Source organism: Dasypus novemcinctus, chromosome 21 (assembly GCF_030445035.2).
Source record: "Dasypus novemcinctus isolate mDasNov1 chromosome 21, mDasNov1.1.hap2, whole genome shotgun sequence".
Classification (NCBI taxonomy): Eukaryota; Metazoa; Chordata; class Mammalia; order Cingulata; family Dasypodidae; genus Dasypus; species Dasypus novemcinctus.
This window is the reverse complement of record NC_080693.1, coordinates 15,028,157-15,052,239: the sequence shown is the minus strand read 5'-3', so window position 1 is coordinate 15,052,239 and position 24,083 is coordinate 15,028,157. Positions and strand designations below refer to the sequence as shown.

General features: G+C 63.0%; 2 protein-coding genes across 5 annotated transcripts in view; one reads left to right on the top strand and one right to left on the bottom strand.

Moving 5' to 3' along the window:
* The first annotated feature begins 1,945 nt into the window (after positions 1 to 1,945).
* On the top strand, positions 1,946 to 12,353 carry B9D1 (B9 domain containing 1). 2 transcript variants are annotated; one of them, XM_058283372.2, is made up of 7 exons: positions 1,956 to 2,134; positions 3,503 to 3,571; positions 5,632 to 5,743; positions 7,640 to 7,736; positions 8,544 to 8,606; positions 11,847 to 11,914; positions 12,148 to 12,353. In XM_058283372.2, exons 1-7 carry the CDS (start codon positions 2,072 to 2,074, stop codon positions 12,288 to 12,290), a joined length of 615 nt encoding a protein of 204 aa, XP_058139355.1. In that variant the 5' UTR covers positions 1,956 to 2,071; the 3' UTR covers positions 12,291 to 12,353. The 2 variants fall into 2 exon arrangements, with proteins under 2 accessions (XP_004456806.2, XP_058139355.1); XM_004456749.5 differs by lacking the exons at positions 11,847 to 11,914; positions 12,148 to 12,353 and adding an exon at positions 8,743 to 9,192 and having other exon boundaries at positions 1,946 to 2,134.
* A 3,446-nt stretch (positions 12,354 to 15,799) lies between these two features.
* EPN2 (epsin 2) overlaps positions 15,800 to 24,083 on the bottom strand; it is a 76,145-nt gene continuing 67,861 nt past the window's right edge. For all 3 annotated transcript variants that reach the window (XM_058283369.1, XM_058283368.1, XM_058283370.1), the window contains 4 exons: positions 21,771 to 21,944; positions 21,256 to 21,342; positions 18,978 to 19,190; positions 15,800 to 17,152 (listed from right to left, as the gene is read on the bottom strand). In XM_058283369.1, the coding sequence (XP_058139352.1) occupies positions 16,845 to 17,152; positions 18,978 to 19,190; positions 21,256 to 21,342; positions 21,771 to 21,944 (782 nt within the window). In that variant the 3' untranslated portion in view covers positions 15,800 to 16,844. The remainder of the gene's footprint in view (positions 17,153 to 18,977; positions 19,191 to 21,255; positions 21,343 to 21,770; positions 21,945 to 24,083) is intronic.

Genomic DNA, 24,083 nt, shown 5'->3' with positions numbered 1-24,083 from the left:
GCCTCCCATTCCCCAACACCCAGGGACTCGAGCTTTCCTGCCCCTCCCCGCGCTGTGTCCCATTCAAATGTGGGGCCACCTTTCACCTAGCCAGGCTTTGAACGACCGGGAGCCCCCCGTTATTCCATAATCGCAAGCATTTTTACCACAAACTAGGTTTCGTGTGATATGGAGCCCGGAAGCCCATGGAAAGGAAAACAGTTGTGTGTCTGGTGGACCTTGAGGGAGTAAGCATTTTTTAAAAATGTATTTAGAGAACACGCAGGTTTACAGAAAAAGCATGCCTGAAATGCGGAGTTCCCACACACCCCCTACGATCAACACCTCGCATTAGTGTCATGCACTTGTTACAGTTCACGAAAGAACGTTTTTATAAGTGTATTATTAACTCCAGTCCACTGTTTGCATTGTTGAGTGTATCGTATAGACATATGTTTGTTAAAAATTTTTATTTTAGTAATTTTAAATGAAAAAAAGACATGGTATAAGAAAGTAAAAAAAAGAAAAAAACACAAAAAAACAGGATGTGAGGGGTGGGGGAGGGGAGTGTGACCGAGTCCCCAGGATGGGGGTGGGGGGTGGGAGACCAGACAGCTCTGGCGGCCTTTGCATGTAGACCAACCCATCCAGCCTCAGGGCAGCCTCTCCTGTGTGTGTGTGTGTGTGTGTACACAACCCATCCAGCCTCAGGACAGCCTCTCCTCTGTGTGTGTGTGTGTGTGTGTGTGTGTGTGTGTACAACCCATCCAGCCTCAGGGCAGCCTCTCCTGTGTGTGTGTGTACAAGCCCACACGCCCCTCCCCCAAACAGGTATCGCTGCCCACCTGGGAGGGGCTGAGCTGTGATCCCTCCCTCCCTCTCCACCACAGGTGGCTGCCCGGAGCCCCCTGATCTGCTCGCAAGCTGGCAACTTGTGCTGAAAGGGGTGCAGCCCTGGGCTCCCTGCTCAGGGCCCGGCCTCCCCGGCACACCTACACTTCCTGGATCCACGAGAAAGTCTGGAATGCCACCGTCGACCCTGGGGCCAAGAAGCACCCTTGGGGCTGGCCCGGGACAAGGCCGAGGAGGCTGTGAGGAGTCCTGAGATTGGACGCTGGCCCGGCTACTTAAACATCTTGCTGTCACTGTGTCCGAGTCACCTCCCCCCTCTGAATCTCAGCTGCCTCCTCTGTCAGATGGGGACGTTTCACTCATTCACTCAAGTATTTACTGAGTGGGTACTATGTACCAGGCAATGGAGGTACAAACCTGCCTCCGCCCCCTGCTCACGGGGCTGGCTAGTGGGGCAGGCAAACACCAGGCCGAATTGTGACAATAATAAATGTCCAAGGACACGCCACAGTGGGTGCCAGGAGGCTCGCGACCCATGTTTCAGTAGAAGGCCACAGCCTCGTCCGCACAGCCTGCGACCACAGGTCAGTGACCGCTGGGTGAATGGGGTGCCAGGAGCTGCCCCGTGTGGGCCTCAGTTTCCCCAGCTTCGCGTTGAGGAGCGGTGGCTTAGACTTAAAGATGCGGGAGGCCCCTCCCAAATCTGATGAACCTTTGGGCGAAAGGGGTCCCACACCACAAGTGGCATCCCCCTCACCGGGTGCAGGAGGCCGCTGGGCCCGGGCTGGGGAGATCGCGAGGAGCCCGGCAGGCCCGACGCGCGGGCTGCGGCCCCTCCGCCATCCTCCCACGGGCCACAGCGCCACCTCGTGCCTAAGGGGTCCCTCCTCCCCTCCCTGCTGTCCCCTGCGGGCGTAACTGGGTCGGGCTGTCGGGCTGGGTTCTGCTCTGGGCCTCCATCCTCTCACCTGTACTCCGCGGTCCCAGTTCCCGCCCCGCGACTCACGGGCACTGTTCCGGCGTCCCGGGAGCAGGTGGGCCGCGAAGCCACGCCCCCTCCTCCAGCGCCGGCAGACTGCGCACGCGCACTCCGCCGCACACGCGCACTTGCCTCCGCAAAGGTCCCGCGGCTGGGAAACGTGTCCCGCGCGCCGTGCCGTCTGTTTCCAAGGCAACCTCAGTGCCTCTTAGCAACCGCGCACGGCAGCCTGGGTGGGTTCCTGGCGCCCCCAGTTCGGACATGGCGGCCGCCGGGCCCAGCGTCTTCCTACTCATGGTCAACGGGCAGGTGGAGAGCGCCCAGGTGAGCGGCCGTGGGCCCCGCCGGGTTGCTGCGTGGGTCCTGGCGAGCAGGTCACTCCCCGGGGACTGTCGCTTGGCGAGGCGGGGAGAGAGCCTGCAGCAGATAGGCGGGGCGAGATCCTTAGTCCCCGCGGGCGGGGTGTTCAGCTCGTGCCGAGATCACTCTCCGTCGGGCCCGTGGCCCCTCGGCCCGGCCCGTGTCCACTGTGAGCCACGGAGGAGCCTTGTCCTCACGAGACCGAGTCCGGGGCGCCCTCGGAACCCTCGCATCCTTGCACTTGGGTTCTTGTGAGCAGGGTTTGGGGAATCTGATCCAGCGATGGTGACTGCGGGTCTGGAATGGTCCGGGGGGGGGGGGGGGGGGTGTGAGTGTCCCGGGTCGCTACTCATCATCGCCCAACACTTTATAAAGTCCATTTGTTATTATAAATAAAAGCCAACGTGTACGAAGTATGTGCAAACCCGTCTCAGTACTTCTCGTTTAAGCTTCTCTGCAATCCTGGGAGGTAAATATTACCAACATCCCTGTTTTACAGATGGGCACATTTGCCCAAGGAAGTGGCAGAGCTGGGATTTGAACTCAGGTCTGTCTGAAAGCTCTGCTACACCATAACACTGGCCTTACAGGGCGTTGGAGGCAGCATATCTTATTATTATATTATTGTGAGGATCAAACAATCTGGTTTCGGTGAAGCTCTGCCAGGGTCTGACTCTTAGGTGGTGTCTCCTGCCTTTCCCCGTTTCAGCGGGGCCTTTTCTGTCCTATGTCTGCGCTCTCCACCTCCCCCTTGGCCTCTACCTGAGACTGCTCCCCTGCCCCCTCCCTCATTCTGTTCCATCGGGGGCTCTCAGGTGGGCAAGGTCATATAGTCTGAGCTCCCTCCCTTGTGTCTCTCTGCTCTAGGCCCGTCCCTCTCTTCAGGCTCCTGCCCCAGCCATGCAGATGCTTCCTGGTTCTCAGACCTTTCCTTCCACCTCCCCGTGCCACTTGCAGGGACCACAGGAAGGAGTCAGACGCATTCATAGGCTTCTGGGGTTGGCAGGTAGAAACAGGCAACCAGCACCGTGACGGAGGGCCAAGAGGCGGCCCTTCAACCAGCCTGAGCACTGGGGCAGGCTTCCCAAAGGGTGAGGTTTGAAGGATGAGCAGGAGTCTGCCAGAGAAAAGACCGGAAAGGCCACATCAGACAGGAGGCAGAGCCCGAGGAGCCTGGCACTCTCCCTCAGGGTCCCCCTTTTCGGCCCCCAGCTGCCTCCCAGACTCTGCCCCAGGTGCCTCGCGTTGTGAACCCCGGGCTGCGCCTGCCTTGATGTGTGGACTCAGCCCGAGTCCCCCGCAGGTCGAACCTGTGTGTGCTTGTTTCCGCAGTTCCCAGAGTACGACGACCTCTATTGCAAGTACTGCTTTGTATATGGCCAGGACTGGGCCCCCACGGCGGTAAGCTGGACTCTCGGCCTCCCTTTCCGTCACACCCCTTCCCTGTCTGGTTCAGAGCCAGTTGAGACGTGGATCTGAAGTTTGGAGGGGAGCCCCAGCAGGGGTTTGCTCCTGGCAGAGCCGGAGCAGGGGATGCAGCCACAGTTGGGTCGTCAGCTACACCCTCTCCCCACCCAGGCTGTATTTAGTTATGTACCACCAAGAGAGCACGGGTGGGTGCAGTGCAGGCAGACGCCCTGGACAGCCCGCGTGGAGCCAGCTCTGACCCTCTGGGCCGGTGCCCCTGTTGCTTGTCCTCTCCTCGGCCATGGCGAGGGCTTCAGAGTCCAAAGGTGGCCCACTGTTTTCCTTCCCGCACGTCCCAAAGGACTGCCTGTCTCGGGCTGCTTAATCCTCAGAGCAATTGGGGAAGTAGAGGCCCAACCTCTTAGCCCCTCTGGGCATCTCAGTTTCCCCATCTGTGCAACTGAGATGACAATTCTTTATTTTCATCCACTCATTCCTTGAATACTATCGAGAGCTTCTGGATGCTGGGGGTACAGGGGTGGACAAAATAGGCAAAAGTCCCTGTCTGGTTTTGAGACTGACAATAAGTAGTGAAAATTCTAGTCTGCCAGCTAGTAATAAGCACGAGGGGAAAAATGAAGTCAGGAAGGAGGTACAGAGGAGAAGCGGGAGGTTGGAATCTAGACAAAGTAGCCCTGGAAGGGCTCACTGAGGAGGTCACTTTTGAATAAAGACCTAAAGGAAGCAAGGGAACAGGCCACATGGAAGTGTGTGGAGAGAACCTTCCAGAAGGAGGGAGCAGAAAGTGCAAAGGCCCTGAGGCAGGTGTAGACCTGAAATGGAAGTGACAGAGGGGGCTGGTTCCACAGGGCTTTGTAGGTCAGAGCGCAGACCCTGGCCTTTACGTGGGTGACATGAGACCCGCATCCGAGTGTTTGGAACAGAGAACCAGAAAAGGTGTCTGACCTCTGTTTTAAAACGATCCCTCTGGCTTCTGGGTTGAGAAATAGCCTGTGCACAGGAACAAAAGCAGGGAGACCAGTTGATGGTTACAATACGGCTGAGAGAAGATGGTGGCTTGGTGTGGGTGGCAGTAGGGGTGGTGGGGAGGGGGGCTGGATTTTGAGTTTATTGGGAAGGCAGAGCCAGCGGGTTTTCCTGTCGGCCCCAGTGTGGGCTACGAGAGGAAGGGGAGGTGAGGCTGATGCCAGGGTGTTTAGCCCGAGCACCCGGAGACATGGAGTTGCCCTCAAGTAGAAGACGAGGGGTTCGGCAGACGGGGAGCACCCGGGGCGCAGCCTGTGCAGGCTGGTTAGATGGCACCCCAGGGAGGAAGTGGGGAGGCCCGGGCTGGAGACGAAAGCGGGCGTCATCCACAGGAAGACCACATTTAAAGCCAGAGCCAAGCACAGAAAGAGGAGGGGACCACGGAAGCTTCCGGAAAGAGGGAGCAGAAAGCACCACATGTCCCCCATGAAGGAGGAGCTGGCAAGTGAGGCAGAGCAGGGGCTGTCCCGTGCGGTGGTGGCCTGGAAACCAGGGGGAGGAAGAGCAGACTGTGGTCGGGGTCACAGGCAGCAGCTGGGGGGTGGCAGGCACGTGAGGACAGAGTGGCATGGCTCTCTGTGGTGTTACCTGATGAGGACACTGCGCTGAGGGCTGGGGCCGGGAGTCAGGTGGAGGTGGGTTCCTGAGAGAACAGGGAGGAGAAACTGGGGACGGCAGGCGTTGACAGCTCCCTCAGAGTCTTGCCACCAAGGGCGCACAGCACAAGGGCGCTGGAGGAAGGTGAGGCCAGGGGCTCTTGTTTTGCAACCGAGAAAATAGCCTGCACCTGTGCGTGGGCAGGACCGACTGGGTCAAAACCGATGGCGTCGGAGGGGGAGTGACAGGTGGCGGGAGGCAGGAGGGTCAGCTCTAGCAGGACCGCCCAGCCCCGGTGAGCCGTGGCGCCCGGGCACCCCTCCACCGCTTAGCGGGGGGACCCCACGCGGGGGGCCGGGGGCGTTCCGGCCCGGGCGCGGCCCCCAGCCGCCCTGCTCTTGTCCTTGCAGGGCCTGGAGGAGGGGATCTCCCAGATCACATCCAAGAGCCAGGACGCGCGGCGGGCGCTGGTGTGGAACTTCCCCATCGACGTCACCTTCAAAAGCACCAACCCCTACGGCTGTGAGTCGGGCGGGAAGCGGGGCCGGGCGGCCGGGCAGCGTCTCCACCTCACCGCGCCACCGCTGTCCTGACGCACATGCCCACTGCCGGTCACCGGTTCTCCGGCACCTACCTTGTGATGTGCCTCGGGCGCGGCCGTCTCCGGCGCCCCTTCCTCGTCCCCCACCACCCCTGCCTCCGACGCAGACACTGCTCAGCTGGCCTTGGGAAGGTCGCTGGGGATCAGAGCAGACAGCCCCGGGGCCGGCCGCAGCGGCCGGGCCTGGAGAGCGCGCCTCGCCTCTCAGCCCTGCAGCGTGCCTGTGCCCTGCCGAGCACCGCGTGCTTCTCGCGCGAGGCCCTCAGTGTCCCTCTCCTGAACTCTGTCCGCGCCGTCCCCCGCCCGGGATGCCCGCCCCACGTTGTATCCCCAAGCCTCCTGAAGGCTTCCTTGTTGGCTGCTGGCTTCCTGCCTTGTCGGTGGTGGGGATGGTTCATTCACACTTAATTAGCGCCTTCTGTGTGCAGAGCCTGGGGTAGGCCCGGGGGGGCCTGGGAACACTTGCCGAGGTGGGCGAGTCCGCTTTGCGCCCTGACTGGTGGACAGCTTTCCCCTCCTTTGCCGTGGGAGGACACTGGGGCTCGAAACAGCTTCCAGCTTTACATTGAGTAGCTGGATCCGGACTTGAATTTGGGTCTGTCCGATGCCATCGCCAGGCCTGCAGGCTGCCCTTGGCGTGGGGCAGGGGCTGCCTGGTGGTCCCCTGGGCCCCCATCCTGCTGTTGTCATGAGGAGGGCCGCTTCAGTAGGCTTCCCGGAACCATGCACTTGGCAATGGACCACCCTCCGGCTGAGGACAGCCAGGAAAGTTGGCTGAAATATTAAAGGCGGAAAATAATCTACCGGAAGGCGACAGCGAGCCTGCAAAGCAGTGAAGGTTTACCAGGCCGAGCTCCAGGAGAAGCACAGAAATCGGGAGAGGTGCCCCCCATCACTTCCCCCTGGGAATATCCAGGACTCGTGACAGCCTCTCTGCACCAGGCATAGGAAGTTTGATGCCCAGAGCCCTCCAAGGGGCTGGGGAGGAGGGGGCATTGGGGCGAGACCCCCCAAGGGCTAGACCCTGGGGATAAGGGAGAAGGAGAAGTGGACGAGCACCCTAGGGGTGGCAGCCCGGCCCCCAGCGGCAACCGCCTGAGTTTCGAGTCGGCTCCTTCATAGTTAGAGCCCGGGACAGCCGCCACAGCAAATAAGAAATCTCTGGAGGAAGAAGAGCTCCTGGCCTTCACATTGTGGCTCCCGTTTTCTTCCAATACAATGTCCACCACATAACCAAAGAAACGACCGCGCCGCCGCCTTTGTAATTAGCCCCCCAAGAGCACACGTGTTCGTCAGCGCAGAACGAATCAGGCTCTTCCGGCTTAGTCAGACGTTGGGACCCGGTAGGGCAGCGTGACGGAGTCCACGGTCAAAGTCTTTGGACGCCTCCGTGCTCCCGGGAACCGGGCGTTGAAGGAGGCCACCCGGAAGCCTCCGTCCCCCTCTGACCTCTCCCGCTGACGCCTGCTCCTGTCCTCCAAACTGGCACCCCCGGGTCCCTTGCGCCCATGCAGGGACACCCAGACTCCCGCCTCAGAGCCGACGGCCCCCAGCAACCAGCCCTTTTGTCGCCTCGCTGCCAGTCCCGGAGCCGCGAGGGGGCCTGGTGCCAGCAGGAGCTCGGCGCGTTTCCCGCGCTTACGGGACAGGGCCGGGCTGGGTGTCTCTGCCCCAGGCTCCCTGGCCTCGAGAGGGAGCCGGCCAGGAGCCGCGGGGCCCACGTGAAGGGAGCTGGTCAGCAGGTTCTGCCTGGGTCTGGGGGGCTCCTCGGGTTCGAGCTTCCCCCGGCCCGTGCTGACCGCCTCGTCCTTCCCTAGGGCCTCAGATCGTGCTCAGCGTGTACGGGCCGGACGTTTTCGGGAACGACGTGGTGCGGGGCTACGGGGCGGTGCACGTGCCTTTCTCACCCGGCCGGTAAGTCCACCCCACCCCAAGCCCAGCGGGGGAGGTGGTGAAGAGGGCCCCCGGGGGGCCGGGTCACTCGGGCCCTGAGCCCCTAGACGCTCGCTCCGTCCAGTCCCTGCTCCTCCTCAACGTTCTGAGCTAACGCCGGGGGTCCAAGGACACAGAGGGGGCAACCCGAGCTGCCCTCAGAAGCCCCCAGAGCCATCGAGGAGACCGGTGGGGAGTCAGGATTCTTTTCTGGCAAACGCAGGGACCCACCACAGCCACAGGGGCCAGGGTCCCGGGCGAGGAGGGCCCAGGGGCTGGGCGGGAGCAGGTGGGGGAAGAAGCAGGAGCAGTGGGCGAGCCGGGAGCCCAGGGCCCGGGTGGCTGCCGAAAGTGACAACGCAGGACCCCGGGGGAAGGGGACGTGGCAGAGAGGTCAGAGGGACTGCCGGCACAGTGGCCACAGTGGAGGGCCAGGCCCAGGGAATTGGCAGGGGCTTCCTGCAGGAAGGACGCCCCCCCGGGGCCTCGGAGGCGGCAGAGGATCCCGACACGGGGAGGACAAGGCCTTCCTGGGGGCCCGACGTGGGCTGAGCCCCCGGAGTCTTTATAAAAAGCCTCGGCACCCCCCTCCCCACCGCGAGGCTGTCCCAGTGTGTAGTCCTGGGCCGAGCCCGCAGGCATCCAGCCAGCAGGAGTCGGGTTTGTTGGCCTTGCTCAAAGCGCCCAGACCCCTCTGGCCTGGGAGGCTTCAGCTCACACTTTCTGGAGGTGCAGAAAGTTCCATCCTCGGCACACAGTGAACCACATTTCTGAAAACCTGATTTGCAGGCACAAAAAGACAATCCCCATGTTTGTCCCGGAATCGACATCCAAACTGCAGAAGTTCACAAGGTGAGTTTTTCCCCGGCCCTCAGCCCCTCCTCCGGCTTTAGGGAGCTGGAGGGCAGAACGGTGGACAGCCCATTCCCGCCCCTCCTCTCTGTGCCTGGCAACTCTGTCAGACCTTCCGGCTGCTTCTGCCTGACAGGGACAGCGGGAAGCGGGCCCTGGGGCAGGCCGAGCGGCCCTGGCCCCCGTCTGCCGCCCCCTTAGCGGCGCACGGCCCCGCGGCGGTGCCTGAGCCGGTCAGGGCCTGCACTGGGAGGCGCAGAGCACGCGTGTCACACGAGGCACAGCCCCGCAGCCTCGCGTGCCGGCACCACGGTGGACACGGGACGGGCAGCAGGAGCCAGCAGCCCGGAACTGCCACCACAGCGGCTGCCCTGGGCTCTCCTGGCGCCTTATTTCAGCCTCACAGCTGGAAGAGGCAGGCTGTGCTCCCCGCTGCACAGAGGCCCTGACCTCTTCACTGGCCCCGCGGAAACCCGCGTCCTCACTCATTTAACCCTATTATCGGCTCCATTTTACTTTTATTTTTTTATTTTTTGGATTTTGGGGGTATTTTTATTTTGGAAACATAAATACAACCTAAAATTTTCTTGTGTTGTACACACAGTTATACAATTCACTGGTATAAGTGACATACAAAATGTTGTGCCATGATTAACATCCATTACCAAAATTTTCCTTTCACCCCAAACAGATACCCCTTACAAATGAGAGGAAGGTTGTGAGCCATTTTATTGGTTTAAGAGACAGAGGTCCAGGGCAGTTGGGCATCTTGACCAAGATTGACAAGCCAGGGGGACTTCGGAAGGAGGTGGCCTTTGAACTGAGGCTAGAGCAGAGCAAAGGGGCATTCCAGGCATGGGAACCGCATGTGCAAAGGCCCCGGGGAGAGAAGGAGCAGGGAGGGGGGTGCGGCCCTATGTCGCGAGCCCAGGACAGAGCAGAGGAGAGCAGGAGCTGCACCCAGGCCGGCGCCTGCACCAGGGCCCCCTGCAATCGTCTGCCCCAGGCTGCAGGCTGCAGGCTGGGGGGCAGACGAATGGAAGGGGGCCGAGCTGCCAGGCTTCCTACCCACCCAGTGGGCGTGTGGAGGGCCCGCGGGGCCCTGGCGGCCTGCGAGTCGGGCTGGCGGCCCCACCAGTGACGGGCAGGCTCCCCCCGCTCCCCGGCGGGGCGGGTGCGACCCGGCCCTGGGCCTCCCCGCCGCAGCCAGGAGGAGGGAAGCTGGAGGACCACCGGGTTCCTGGCAGCCTGACCAGAGCCCCTGGGGAGGGGGCGGATAGCGGGGTCTCTGGAAGAGGTGACCCCACGCCCTAACCCCCATCGGGGCTGTCAGGTGGGTGGGGAGGCCGGGGGTCCCAGGGAGCCCGCGTTTGCCCGCTGGCCGCGGCCCACAGCTCCGAGGAGGCCCCCGGGCCTGCACCTGAGGGCTCGCTGCTGAGAGGCAGCCCGGGCTCCCCTCTGCCCGACAGCAGCGCAGGGCAGGACGCCGGCTCCAGCCTCGGGGCCCTCGCCTGGGCCGGGGCAGGTGTGCTTGGGGTATAAAAATTGGGCCAACACTTGATTACCCAAGGCAGTTTGACTGGCACAAGCTTTCCGGAGGAGGGTGTGGGGGGTGCCGGCCACCCGACTGGCTGAAGCACCCTGTCTCTAGGGGCAGGAACGTGGGTGTCCACCCCCACCCCCCTGAGCCCAAATCAAGGGGTCCCCGGACCACGAGGCTGTAGGGGAGCCTCTGTCCCTGGCCGCTCCCAGCTTCCTTCCGGGGGCTGCCGGCCACCCTTGGCTTGTGGCCGCAGCGCTCGGCCTGTGCTCCCCTCGGCGCCCCCTCCTCTGCGGGTGCCTCGTCTCTCGGCCTCTCTCTCAGGAGGACTCTTGCATTGGACCATGACAATGGGACCCAGACAATCCCATTTCTCCCCATCTCCCGTCCCTTGACTTAATCACACCTGCAAAGATCCTTTTTCCAAATAGGGGCCCCTTCCCAGGTCCCAGGTGCTGGGGCCTGAAGTCTTGGGGCCGCCGTTCAGCCGCCCGCTGCCCCTCGAACCGCGTCTTCACAGAGTGACAGCGACCGCTTCCCCAAAGCGCAGCCGGGCCCTGCCCTCCCCCTGCTGGAGTCCTCTGCTCCTCGGATCGCCAGCCCGGCAGGGCGGGGCCCCTCGGGGTGCTGGCCTGCCCCTGCCCCCTGCCCGCCGTGCTGCCCCCTCTGCGGCACGGGCAGGCTTGCCCCGAAGCCAGGCTGCTTTCTGAGAAGGTCGCCCTCGTGGGCTCCAGGAGAGAATCAGAACCAGGAAGCTGGCTGGGACCTCGGGCTGTGGGTCCGTGACGTGCGGGAGGGAGGGCCGGGAGATGCTGGGACGCCCCAGGGCCCCGTGCTGAGGGCCCGGGCCGGGTGGGCCGGGGAGGGCACCCGCAAGCCCTGCCAGCCCCGTCTGAAGTGCCGGCTCCTCACTTTCTCCCTTCCTCCCCTCCTCGGGCATGGGGGGGCCCACGCATGCTGATCGTCCCCGGCCCTGTGGCCACGGTGGGGACGGGCCCGGCTGGGCGAGCGCCGCTGCGTGTCCTCGCCAGCCAAGGGCCCCACCCCCACCCGGTGCCCTGCCTCGCCTGGGCCTTCGTTTCCCTGCCCATGGCCAGGCCCCTGATGGTCAGGGTGCCACAGGGTAGGCCGGCTTAGGGACAGGAGTGGGTGAGGGGCCGGCTTGGGGGTGCTGGCTCAGGGGTGCCTGTGCTGAGCCCACGTCTGCCTGACTCATCCCCGGGACTAGTGCCCCTGGTCTGCTTCCGGCTGGCATGGGTGTCGGAGGTGCTGCTCCCGGAGGACGGCAGCCCTGGGGGCCGCCAGGAGGGTGTCACAAGCGCCTCGTGCGCGGGAACCAGGGCTGCAGGGCTCCTTCGTCACCCACTGGACGATGAGGACCAGGGCCCAAGCAGGGGCGAAGGCTCTGGCCACGCGGCTCGCCCGCAGGGTGGGAGGCGCCTGGGTCAGGCTCCCCGTCTGGCCCCTTTGCCCCCACCCCCCATGCTGCCGCCCCGGCGTGGACCCTCCTCACCAGGGAGTGCCCCCGCCTTAGCTGCCGGAGGCTCCCCAGCCCAGCCCAGGGCGCACTGTGCCCCCTGCCTGCGGCCCACACAGCCCCGGCCCAGCCTCATCCTTCCCGGGGGGGGGGGGGGGGGGGGAGAGGGGGGGAGCCCAGGTGGGCGCCTGAGGTCGGCTGACCCCGCTCTCCTCCTTCCCAGCTGGTTCATGGGCCGGCGGCCCGAGTTCACGGACCCCAAGGTGGTGGCTCAGGGAGAAGGCCGGGAAGGTAAAGCTGGGTGCCCCCACCCCACCCCACCCCCGGCGGGCGGGAGCCCCCCAGAGCCCCTGCAGCCCCCGCCTCAAGGCCCGGCCTCCGGGAGCGGCGGCCCTGCTGAGCGCAGAGGGATGGTCCCAGTGTCCCAGCACGTCACCCGCCGACCGAAGGGAAGGGTGAGGCGGGCGCGGCCAGCGGCCCTCGGGCCTGCGGCCGCCTGGTGACGCTGCACCTTCTGTCCCCAGTGGCCCGCGTGCGCTCCCAGGGCTTCGTCACGCTGGTCTTCAACGTGGTGACCAAGGACCTGCGGAAGCTGGGCTACGACACGGGGGCTGCGGACGGGGCGGGCGCCTCGGGGCCCGGCCCAGCCCAGGGCCCGCTCCACTGAGGCCCGCGGCTGCCAGCGCCGCCGCGGGGAGGGGTTTTCTATAATAAAGGTCACCTTTGCGGAGCTGCCTGCTCGACCCCTTAGCTCCCGCCCCGGGGGGCCGGCGGCCTGCTCCTGCCGCACGGGGGCCTCGCAGGGGCGCTGCCCAGGGGACAGGAGCTGCCCCGCGACCACGCAGCAGGCCGGCGAACCAGGCGCACGCGTGGGCTTAGCCCCCGCCCTCGCCCCGAAGGGCCTGGCATCCGCCTCAGGAGCCGGGGGCGCTCGGCAGCATCTCCCCTTCGTGCTCGGTGCTCACTGCAGTCAAGAGCGCCCCGTGGACGTCTGGGTCCCCGGCCCCCCACCTACCTCCCCCACTCGAGGCCCAGCGGGAAGGGGCTGGAAGCTTCCCAGAGGGGAGAAGCTCCTTGCTGGGCCCCCAGCGTGCTGGCAGGACGAAGGGCCAGAGGAAGGGGAGCCCTCGGCCAGCAGCCTTTGCCCTGCAGCTGCCTCCTCGCAGCCCCACGCCTGCAGCTTCAGGTGGCACCCCAGGGTGCCAGCCAACGCCCCCCCCGAAGCTTTCTTCAGCCACAGCTGGCAGCGGAGGCCCCGCCCAGCAGGTCCCCGCTCGCCGCCACTCCAGCGGCACTGAGGGGAGCCACGAAGCGCCTGCCCTGGGCTCCTGGGGCGCCGCCACCCCCAGCCTGGCCACTGCACCACCTCGGGCCGAATTTGAACTTGCCCTGAGAAGTCGGTCATGCTTAGTTCGGTCTGGGCCAGAAGTGGGTGCTGCCCACGGCTCCCTGTCCCCCTCACTCCTGTGTGCCCCAATTCACTGTGAACTCTGGGGCGCGCGGTGTGTCGGCAGAACCCGCTTCCAGCCCCGGCTCCGAGCAGAAGCTTCCTTCTCCCGGCTGGCCCTGGCTGGCCCCGGCTCACCCCCGGCAGCCCTGGGAAGAGACAGCCTTTTCCGCCCACACCCCTTGTCCGCGGGCTTAGGGGTGGGCTGGGTCCTTGGCCCTGGCGAGCGTTTCTGTAGGGGCTCCTTGGCCCCCTGCCCCAGCCCAGCTCCCTGGAGGCCGAGGCCCTCACCTGTGTTTCCTTCCGTCTCTTCTGGACCTTCACCCCAACAGCCGCCCCTGCCCAAAGTCAGGCGATTTCTAGTTTAAAAAGACCCCCTGCCACCAAATTTGGGATCCAAGCACCGCCCACTCAGACACCCGTCTCCCCACATCCAGTTAGTGCCCGGTCCCCGCTCCCAGCCCGTCATCCCATCCAGGGCCGCCAGCACCTCGTGGACCCCTCCCCAGCCCAGGCTGCGGGCATCGCTCTGCACGCAGGTGCCACAGCCGGCAGGTGTCACATCCCATCTCACGCCTGCTCCTTCCTTCCTGTCTCCCCCCGCCACAGCCTTGGCCACCTGGCCCCTCCGCCCCGCACTGCGCACCGGGGCTTGGCTAAAGGAGAAGGGCCAGCCCACACCCAGGTCTTCCTCAGTCACAGCCCTTGTCCCATGTCACTCCTTCTCGAGAGGTGCCCACGAGGGAAGGGAAACAATCCAAGAACCCCCTGGCCACACCTCCCAGCCGGCCCATTCGTCCCCGTGGACGCTGCCTCCCCAGTGCCACCCGGAGCTCTGCGCCTGCGCCTGGAACCCCGGTCTCTCTGGTTCCTAGGATGTGGTGCCCACAGCCCCCCATCCCACCCACACCCCGCGCGCTCCCCTCTATAAGACCATTCACAGTGCCCGAACAGGCGCCCACTGAGACCACTGGCCACACCGCCAGGAAGCTTTCCCACGCCTGGGGCATGGGGGACAAGGTAAGGGAGGCCCCCTGCCCAGAGAGAGGCACCAGAGCCTTACCGAGGCCCCCACACGCGACTCCAGGGCAGGGACAAGGCTGTGCCCGAGGCCGCCTGGCCAGGGCCGCCGTGCTCCCCGCGCTTTGCTTCTCTGTGCGGCGTCTGTGCTGTGGTTACTCAGCCCAGCTCTCGGGCTAGTCGGGGAGCAGGCGGCAGGTCCCTTTAGTTACAGGCTGCGCCTGCCGTGGCGGGGACAGCAGCGCATCGCACAGGGACGGGCTGGGCCTTTCACCTGGGAACGGGCCATACGCTCTGGGCGGGAGAAAGCGTGACCGGAGGGACCCCCCACACAGGAAGTCTGCACTGCCCACCCCCTTGCAGCTGCAGTGCAGGCAGGACAGGGCAGCCCACCCTAGACCACCTGCTGGCACGCTTCTGCTCGTGCCCTCCCCTAGCCTTCCAGGCCGTGTGCCGAGGGCGGCGTGTCACAGGATGAGGAAAGCTAGGACCCCCGAGCCACTGCTTGAAGAGCTGCCTGCCAGTCTCCCGACTTTATGAGAAACACACTTTTAGGGCTTGAGCCACAGACATGTATGCGTTTGTTTCTGCAGCACAACCTAACTTAGCCTCACTACTGCATCCTTCTCCCCCTGCTGTCACTGTCACTGTCCTGGAAGCGGCGCCCTCAGCCACCAGCCCCTCACCGCTCCCCCAGGGGCGCCACTCCCCCAGGTGAGTCTCTCCAGCTGGAAAGATGGAGCCGGTGCCGGGAGGCAGGGCAGCGGCCAGCTGTCCTCTCCGGCCCCAGTGGTCCAGGGACTGTAATGGATCAAAGGGTTGAGGGTCGGGCCTCAAAGTCAGGTCCAAAAGGGCTCTTGTCTCTTACAACAGAACCGCTAGCAACCTGCAGGGTGGTTTGGCCTGCACTGCTTCAAGATGTGCCTTCCTGGGGTGCATCCTGCCTGCCCAGCCCCCCCTGCTGCCCAGCCCCCCCTGCTGCCCAGCCTCCCCAGGACCAGGTGTGCACTTCTCTTAAAGGGACACAACACAGGGTGTCCTACCTCCTGGGCCAGGCCAGGTGCACCCAGCAGCGGCCCAGAACTGCTCTCAGCTGCACGGTGCTCCTGGGGCCAGAGGGGACACCTCAGGGGCTGAGGGGCGAGTGCTCTTAAACGGAAGAAAACAGGCAGCTGAGTGATGTTGAAGCCGGAGCCAGCGTGTCCTCCTGGCTGGGCCACAAACCGCTGTGGACTCTCATGTCCCCGGCGCTTGGGGTTGGTGCTCCAGGCACCGGGGCAAGGCGAAGGGGTTGGGGGTCTCGCCCTCCCTGGAAGGGCGGCGAGGAGCTGGGCCCCCTGGGCTGGGGGTGGAGGCGGCGCGGAGAAGTCACTGCGGAAAGCAAGTCAAACCCAGGCAGGGCAGACCTGCCGGGCGCGTGATTCGGGGGCAGCTCCCCTTGGCTGGCAAGCGCGTTCAGAGCTGGATTTGTGACACGCCACTTTCCTGAGTGTGGTTGGGGGGCGGGGCTAATGGAGGTCGGTAAAAACCTTTCCTAGCCTGAGACTGACTTCACCTGCCTCTCAAAAATGTGATGATGCTCCTCAAGTCTGTAACACGTGCCTGGGGCGTTGGGGGGGCTCAGATTTCCACCGTCAGCAGAAGTCCTTGTTCAATTGAGCATGCCTTTAATAGGAAAGGAGTAAGTTGATAAAGACGGGGGAGTCATATTTATACATTAGAGTCTTTTTAATCTAGCTTTCAAGGTGTAGCTGTATTCGTAAAAAAAAACAAAAAAAAAAAAAACAGACTCTCTCTCAGGATCTAGCCCAAAAGAGTAAAGGTCAATCGATCTGGTAATTCACCAAAAAAGAGAATTAAAAAAGGAAAAGGCAACTGGAGGCTGGAAATTTTTGTTGCTGTTGTACTTTTTTTTTTTTTAATAAACATCTTTTATGTGTAATTAAATTTCCATATTTTTTTCCTATAAAGTTGCAAGAATTTGCTTTAGTTTTCTCATAAGGCATATATTTTTTTGTCATCCAAACATCTCTCCCTTTTTAAATTTTCTTACAGAGTTAAAACCATAAATAAGAGAATTTAAACCACTAAAATGACACGTGCCAATATCTTAATTCAGCCAGACCTGGTAAATTCTATCAAAACTAGACAGTTAAATAAGAACCACATTATAAAAATATTAGCCAAAAAAAGACTATTAGGTAATTCTGCAAACTCAAATATGAAACTGTACTAAACAAAATATGTGCAAACGCATACCAGCATGTAGCCACGTGGGGGTTACGCTCGGGTTAGCCTTAAAGCTCGCCTTAGTGGCTTTAATTCAGGAGTTGTCCCTCGGCGGCGGGGTTTCCTTGTGTTTACTTTGCACTCACACACGAGCCCAAGGAAAATCAAATGTGCACAACCACTCCCCGGGACCGCCAGTGTCCAGTGGAGCCGCCCAGGCGTCCTTCCGCCGACGGCCGGGGCACGGGCAGAGACGGGCTGCCCGACGTCCGGACCTCAGCCCGCTCCAGGCCTCGGGGTGCCAGCGGGCCTCGGGGCGCCGGGCTGGAGGTGGGGGGGGGGGGAGGAGGCTCCCCCGTCCCCGCGGGCCGAGGGTGGCGGGTGGGCGGCGTGGGCGCAGGGCTGGGAGGCAGCCCTTCCCCGGGAGGCTGGAGCCGGGCGCCCGGCAGCCCTCTGGGCGCTGTTCCCCAACCCAGAGGCCCCGTCCCCGCCCCGGCCAGGGGCTCCCGGCCTGGGCCCGCGCCCCTAGAGGAGGAAAGGGTTGGTTGTGCCGGTGGCCTGGGCGGCCGGCGGGGGGATGCCCGCGCCGCCCACCATGTTCATTGCCGCGGGGCCCAGTGGCGTCAGGGCGGAGCTGCTGCCCCCCAGTGCCGGGTGCGGCGCCACGGAGGCCACGGACGTCACGGAGGCCGCGGCCATGGGCTCCACGCCCGGGCTGGGCCCGAAGGACGCGCTCAGGCCCAGGACCGGGCTCCCGCGCAGCTGGTTGAGCGTCAGCGGCTGGGGCTGGTTCACCTGGAAGGGGTTGACGGGCGCCGAGGCAGCGGCCGAGCCTGGGGAGAGAGCGGGAGCAGTGGTCAGCGGCGCCTCCAAGGCAGGGCTGCGGGCCCGGGGCCTCGGGGAGCGGCAGCACCCGCCTCGGGGCCCTGGGGCCGTGCTCACCCCCGTGTGCGCGCAGAGCCTCCCACGGCCCGTGCTACTGAAGGCGAGCGAGCGCGGGCCAGGAGGCCGTGGTGGGAGAAGCCGGGCGCTCGTCCGGGTTCTCAGGGCGGGCACCCTGGGGCCCCTCCAGCACAGGTGGCCACAAGGCCATGACACTCCCTGATTCTACGGACACAGGCCTGCAACTGCAGGTGCTGGGAGAAGCAGGGTGGGGGGAGCGGTGGACCCCGGCCCGTGGCTGGCAAGGGGCAGCTCCCATGCTGTATCCTGGGACCCGCCTGCTGGCATAGTGAAGGCACTGAGGATTCCTGCAGCGAAGGAGCTGATTCCTCCTCCTCTGAATTCTTTTTTCCAGAACATATATCGTGTCAGAAAGCCTCTTCCCTCTTCTAGTGGCCCCTGATAACAGTGGCACCCCAGAAGTTGCCCCAGGGTGATGATACTGCTGTTCCTTGATGTCCTGGGGGCGGCAGGCTTTGCCCAAGCCGGGCCCTGCCGAGGGCGCACCGGGCACCCCGAGGCAGCTCTGCGTGCCACCCAGTCTGCAGCTAAGGAAGCTGAGACACAGCGTGCAGGGGCCTGCTCGAGAAGGGACAGAGCCGCGACGGCGCCTCTGGCTGCCACGGGCGTGCGCCAACCACCTGGAGCCCCGGTGACCTGGCGAGCGGCCCCGGCGGCCCCTGGGCTGCCTGAGCCTCCTCCGCCTTGACCCCCCCACACCTGGACCGCAGCCCCAGGGGGTGGGGCGTGCAGCCTCAGCAGCTGGGACGACCCCCTCCAGGCTCCCGCTGGGCCCTGGGTTCTAGTCCAGCTCTGCCCTGGCAAAGAGCCCCACTGAGTGAGGACCCCCTCATCCTCAAGCACCTCAGGACTCGGGGTTGTGTGGGGTCCAGAGTCCGGGCACCCTGCTTCCGCTCCCCAGCCAGGAGCCACTCTCCTCTCGGAGGTGGGGGTCTTGGGGCCAGAGCTGAGGCTGGACCTCCTGCTCCCGGGGAGCCCAAGGCTTTGCTGTGCTATCTGAGGAAGAGGCCCGTCTGCGCTGGGCACTGACGGCTGAGTAGGAGTTTTCTACTGGTAGAGGAGGAAGGAGGACATTCTGGGCATACGGAATAGAAAGCGGAGTTGAAGAAGGGCCCAGCACGTTTCGGGACCACCGAGGAGCTTGGTACAGCCTTGGAAGCTAAATCAAGGGGCGGGGGGCTTGTCCGACAGCCAGCACGCAGGTCCCTGGAGGGTGCAGGGCAGGTTGCTAGAGCCCCAGCAGCGAGCAGAGCAGGGAGCAGGGAGCAGGGAGCTGAGGTTCAAACCCTAGGGGTCAAGTGAGGGTCCCGCGGCCCTGGAGGAGGCTCATGCTGAGCGCTAACTTACACCTTCCGCCAGCACGGGGGGAACCGCCGGCCCGTCGGGAGCTTCCTCGCCTCCAGCCCTCCCCTCCACCCCTGCCCACGGCTGGCACTCAGGGCCTCCCTGGCCTGGCGCCCGCGCTGGCACCTCGACTGAGAAGGCCTGTGCTCGACCACCACGCCCGCCCCCCTGGGCCTGGAGAGAGGCTTCCGGAAGCCCCGGTCCGGGAGGCAGGCAGGGCCGGGCCCTGGCCGTGGTGTGGTGGCAGCCGTGAGGCCGGCACCCTGAGCTCGTCGCGGAGCCCAGGGGAGGAGCTGCTGGCCTGGCCGAGGCCCAGAGCCCAGAGGCCCGCGCAGGCCCCGGAGGCCGTACCTGGTGCCAGGAAGGGGTTGGGGGACGGGGCGGGCGGGGCCGGCCTGGCCACCAGCGAGTCCAGGTTCACCAGCGCCGCGTTGGGGCCCAGGAAGGACTCGGGCGTCTTGCGGGCGCTGCTCGGCTTGCTCGGGGCGGCGCTCAGGGGCCGAGACTCGAAGGGGTCAGGGCTGGCGGCTCCGTTGTTCGGGGAGGGCAGGGCAGCCACGGACTCTGCAAGACAGGGACACGCGCGGCAGGGTGAGCCGAAGGCCAGGGCTCGGGGGCGCGGCGTCCCACCCCGGCAGCCCCAGGCACCCAGCGCGGAAGCGGGAGCTCCCGGAGCCCGCCCGCAGGAGCCCGCCCGAGACAGGCGGGTGTTCTCAGGGGATGGGGCTGTTCACCGCAGGGGGCTTCTGACAGCCCAGCAGCCGCAGGGCAGCTGCAGACCCCAGCCACCCGGCGGCCACTGGAGGGGCACAGAGGAGCGTCCCAGGATGAGGAAAGAGAGCCGGGTCAAGTACTAAGTGGACAGGAAAACAGTAAGTACGTATACAGCACAACCCTCCAAAAATATGAAGAGTCTGGGTTGGTGGCAAGACGTGGGCAGTTGGCTTTTTTTTTTTTATGTTCACATTTTCTAAAATTTCCACAATGCACATCAATTACTTGATAGTAGGAAGGAAGCAATTAAATGCTTTTTTAAAACGCAGCCAACAGACGGTAAACGCTGAAATAGGCAGGTGGGCATGTGACTCCTTTGTCGGGATGCAACGAGGCCATGGGCAGCAAGGTCCCCGAGAACGGCCGTCCCCTCCGCTCAGTGACCCCGCCTGGGAGTCAGGCCTGCGGAAAGGACGCGTAACGTGAACCGGGACTTAAGCACAAGATGCCCACCGTGGCGTTACCTACGCTAGCAGAACTGCAAATCAACCTAAAATGTCCTCCCCCAAACTGATGACCCAACGAATGATTCTCAAACCACACAGAGATGATATAACTAGGAAATGTCTTCCCGTAAGCTAACATGAAAAAATGCCTTCCATCTGTTAGTCCACGGAAGAAGGGGGAGGGGCAGGGCTGACACGTGAGCCCACGGTGGAAAGACAGCACGCGGGAGCTCGGGGACATGCTGGAAGCAGATACAGTGACCAAGCGTGGGTGGGAGTTAGGCGGGATTTGCATTTCCTTTCATCAACTTTGCCATATTTTCTAGATATTGTTCTTACAACAAGAACGCTCCTGGAATTGAGAATAAACCATTTAAAAGCCCAGGCAAGTGCCACGCAGGGGTGTCCCCCATGTAGGGGAGCCCCACGCGCAAGGAGTGCGCCCCGTAAGGAGAGCCGCCCAGCGCAAAAAAAGCGCAGCCTGCCCAGGAATGGCGCCGCACACACGGAGAGCTGGCACAGCAAGATGATGCAACAAAACATGACACAGATTCCAGGTGCCGCTGACAAAAATCCAAGGGGACCCAGAAGAACACACAGCGAATGGACACAGAGAGCAGACAATGGGGCGGGGGGAAGGGGAGAGAAATAAAAAATAAATAAATCTTAAAAAATTTTTAAAAAGTCCAGGCAAGGCCGTTCACGTAGGAATGGCCGAGGAAGAAGGCAGTTAGGTTGGATTTGGGCTGTGCCGGAGACCCATGGACACCGAGCCGTTTTGTGAACGCAGCAAAAGACAGGCCCGAGAAGCAGCGCGTCCTCCCAGCGGCCTGGCCGGGCGAGGGGCTGCTCGGGGGCCAGGCAGGCCGTACCTCAGGCCGGCCGGGTCAGGTCTGCAGCTGCAGCTGGGAGAGCGAGGGGGGGAGGCAGCCAAGGGGGGCGGGAGGGGTGGGGGGAGTGGGGAGGGCCGGGGAGACACCGAGAGGACAGACGAGAAGAGTGGCAAGGCGGGTGCGCAGCCGGGAGGGGTGGCCAGCCCTGCTCCGGGCACTGCCCCACCTCGTCTGCGAAAGGAGGCATCTCTTGGGAATGGGGAATCGGGCCAGAGGGCGGGAGGTGAATACAAATGGTGGCCAGGCCCGGGCTGGGGGGACGCGTGCTGGACGGGGAGTGCGGGCAGTGGGCTTCTGCGGCCACCAGGGCCCAGTGACACAGTTGCTGGGGACAGCGAGGGGACCGTAACATGGGCTCGCCCAAACAACTCGGCCGCGGGCAGGGCTGCCCGCCAGGGGTCTCCGGGGACGGGGAGGAGGGCGTGAAGCCGCGGGTCTCGCGACTTCCTCGTTCTGCACCAGCCGGGCAGGCCCGACGCACAGGGAGCACAGGCAACCCCAGCCAGCTGCACATACCTGCTTTTCCCGAAGTTCGGAGGTTGTCGAATTCAGAAAAGTCGTCTTTGATGGAGCCGTTCAGGTTACTGAAGAGATCAAGGGACCCTGGGGGACACGACAGGCCGGTGACTCGGCTGCAGTCCCCAACCCACACCAGGGCGGCTGCCATGGGGGGCCTCTGCCCACATTTGGGGGCAGGAGGTAGCGGGCCACCCCCACCCCCATGGAGGGGGCTCCAGGCCACCAGGGAGAGTGGGAGAAGGACCTGCCGGGACCCTGGCCCCCGATAGGCAGTGTGGGCTCCCCGGCCCCTGCTCCCACCATGGCCTCCAAATGGAAGGCAAGGCTAACGCTGGGGCGTGGGCATCAGAGCGGGCTGGAAGCGTGGGCGAGGACTGGAGGGCAGCTCTGCGGTGGGAGGCACCGGGCCACCAAGGCCCGTGGGCTCGCCGCCAGCAGGCCTCACAGAGCCAGGAGGCGGAGGGCTGCAGGCCCCAGGGAGCCCCAGGGATGGCGGGGTGGGGGCGTCTCACCAGAGGCAGACAAAGGCTTGGTGGCCGGGGCGCAGCCCCAGGCGTCAGACACTGCTTTCCCAGCACCAGGGGCAGGCTGCGGAGCGGCCCAGGGGTCTGAGCTCTGGAGGGCTGCCTGTGTGCTGGCTCCGGTGGGCACACCCCAGGGATCGACGGGTGTGGCGGGCTTGGCACCTGCAGGAGGGTGGTCAGGGCTCAGTGCGGTGCGCAGTGCTGGGCAGCTGGGTGGGTGGAGAGATGGACGCTGCGGGCCACGCCTGGGCCTGTGCTCAGCACCGGGCGCGGGAGCCCGCAAAGGGCGCGGAGACACGGGGAGGGGCCACGCGCCAGCCGGCCGGGCAGAGCGTGCACCCAGCGCCGGCACCCATGGGGCAGTTTCCAGCCCGGCACGACCCTGAGCGGCTGCTCGCTAGGAGGCCAGCGAGGAGATGCCCACAGAGAGATGCTCCCTGCTCCACGCCGCGCCGGGGTCTCGCAGAGGGGTCCCTGGGCTAAAGCCCACTTTCACAGAGTATCTGGCACAGCCTCGCCTTCCCCAGAGCCCACAGCCTCCCCCACGGACCACAACTGCGGCCTGCCCGGCTGCGCTCGGACTTGCTTCCCAGAGGCACAGACGAGCCGTGGAAGGCGCGATACCCTTGCGCGTCCTCTCCCCATCGCCTTGAGTGGTTTCTGCTTTCCGACAGAACTGCGAGAAAGCAAACGAGCACAGCACCGAGGAATTAAAAACACCTCCGTACCTACCACCCAGCTTCAGCAACAAAGCCTTGCCAAACCGCCAGCAGCACTGTCGAGGCAGCGGGCCACAACGGGCTGGTTTTTTTTAAGACTAGAAGAGAAAATCCCTGAGTGCGTCTCATGCGGGGAGAGCGCATCCTGTGGGTGACACTTTCACTTCTGTGTAGACCCCCGTATCTGCGTGCGTTTGTGTACGTGTCAACACACTGTGGTCGCCTTGCTTCCCAGCAAAGAGCCACTGCTGCCCATGAGAGGCCACAAGGGCTCCCCCAGGTCCCCACCCAGTCCCTGCAAATGCCATTAGTCATCCCTCCCCCGCCCTTTTTATTTCTTAAACAGTTTTAGAATCAGAGGTTATCTTTAAACAAGATACTAGTTAGCATGAGCTTTTTCCTGAATTTTGTATAAATGGAAACACACTTTGTGGTGTGTGTGTGTGTTTGTGTCTTCCCATTTTCTCCTCTAGGATTCACCGGGATTCGAACCTGGGGACCTTCGATGTGGAGAGGTTCCCCGATACTTGCGCCACCTTCAGTTCCTGGTTTCTATGGCGTCTCCCCTTCATCTCTTTTTTGTTGTTGCATCATCATCTTGCTGCATGGCGCGTGGGCACTGGCTCACCACGTGGTCACGCCTTTACCAGGAGGCCCCGGGGATCAAACCTGGGTCCTCCCATATGGTAGGTGGAAGCCCTATCACTTGAGCCACATCCACTTCCAGAAACATACTTCCTACATTCTTTCATGACTGGCTTCCTTCATTCCATATTTTACTTGGGAGATGCATCCATGCTGAAATCTCAATTCTACTTCCTTGGAGTAGTCTATTCTACGACAGAAACCCAATCACTCTTCTAGGAAGAAACTGGTTTGTTTTGGATTTTGCTTTTGTTTTTCTGCTTATTCTCATTTACATCTGCCTGTACATATGTATACATGAGAATTTCTGGGTAACAGGCCATGCACCTTTCCAAAGTGCCAATTTGTACTCCTGCTAGCACTGGGTAAAATGTTGTCCCATGAGCACCTAAGAACTTGGTATTTTTATGTTATCTTTTCAAATTTTCATTTTCTCTTATTGTTACAGAGTGAAACTATTTTTGCATACTTTTTTATCCAACAATCTTGCTAACCTCTTTTTTTTTTTTTAAGATTTATTTTTATTTATTTAATTCCCCTCCCCTCCCCCGGTTGTCTGTTTTCTGTGTCTTTTTGCTGCGTCTTGTTTCTTTGTCCGCTTCTGTTGTCGTCAGCGGCACGGGAAGTGTGGGCGGCGCCATTTCTCGGCAGGCTGCTCCCTCCTTCACGCTGGGCGGCTTTCCTTATGGGTGCACTCCTTGCGCGTGGGGCTCCCCTACGTGGGGGACACCCCTGTGTGGCACGGCACTCCTTGCGCGCATCAGCACTGCGCATGGGCCAGCTCCACACGGGTCAAGGAGGCCCGGGGCTTGAACCGCGGGCCTCCCATGTGGTAGACGGACGCCCTAACCACTGGGCCAAAGTCCGTTTCCCCTAACCTCTTAATTCTAATAACTGTAATTGATTCTATTGGCTAATTCTAATATTACTTCTAATA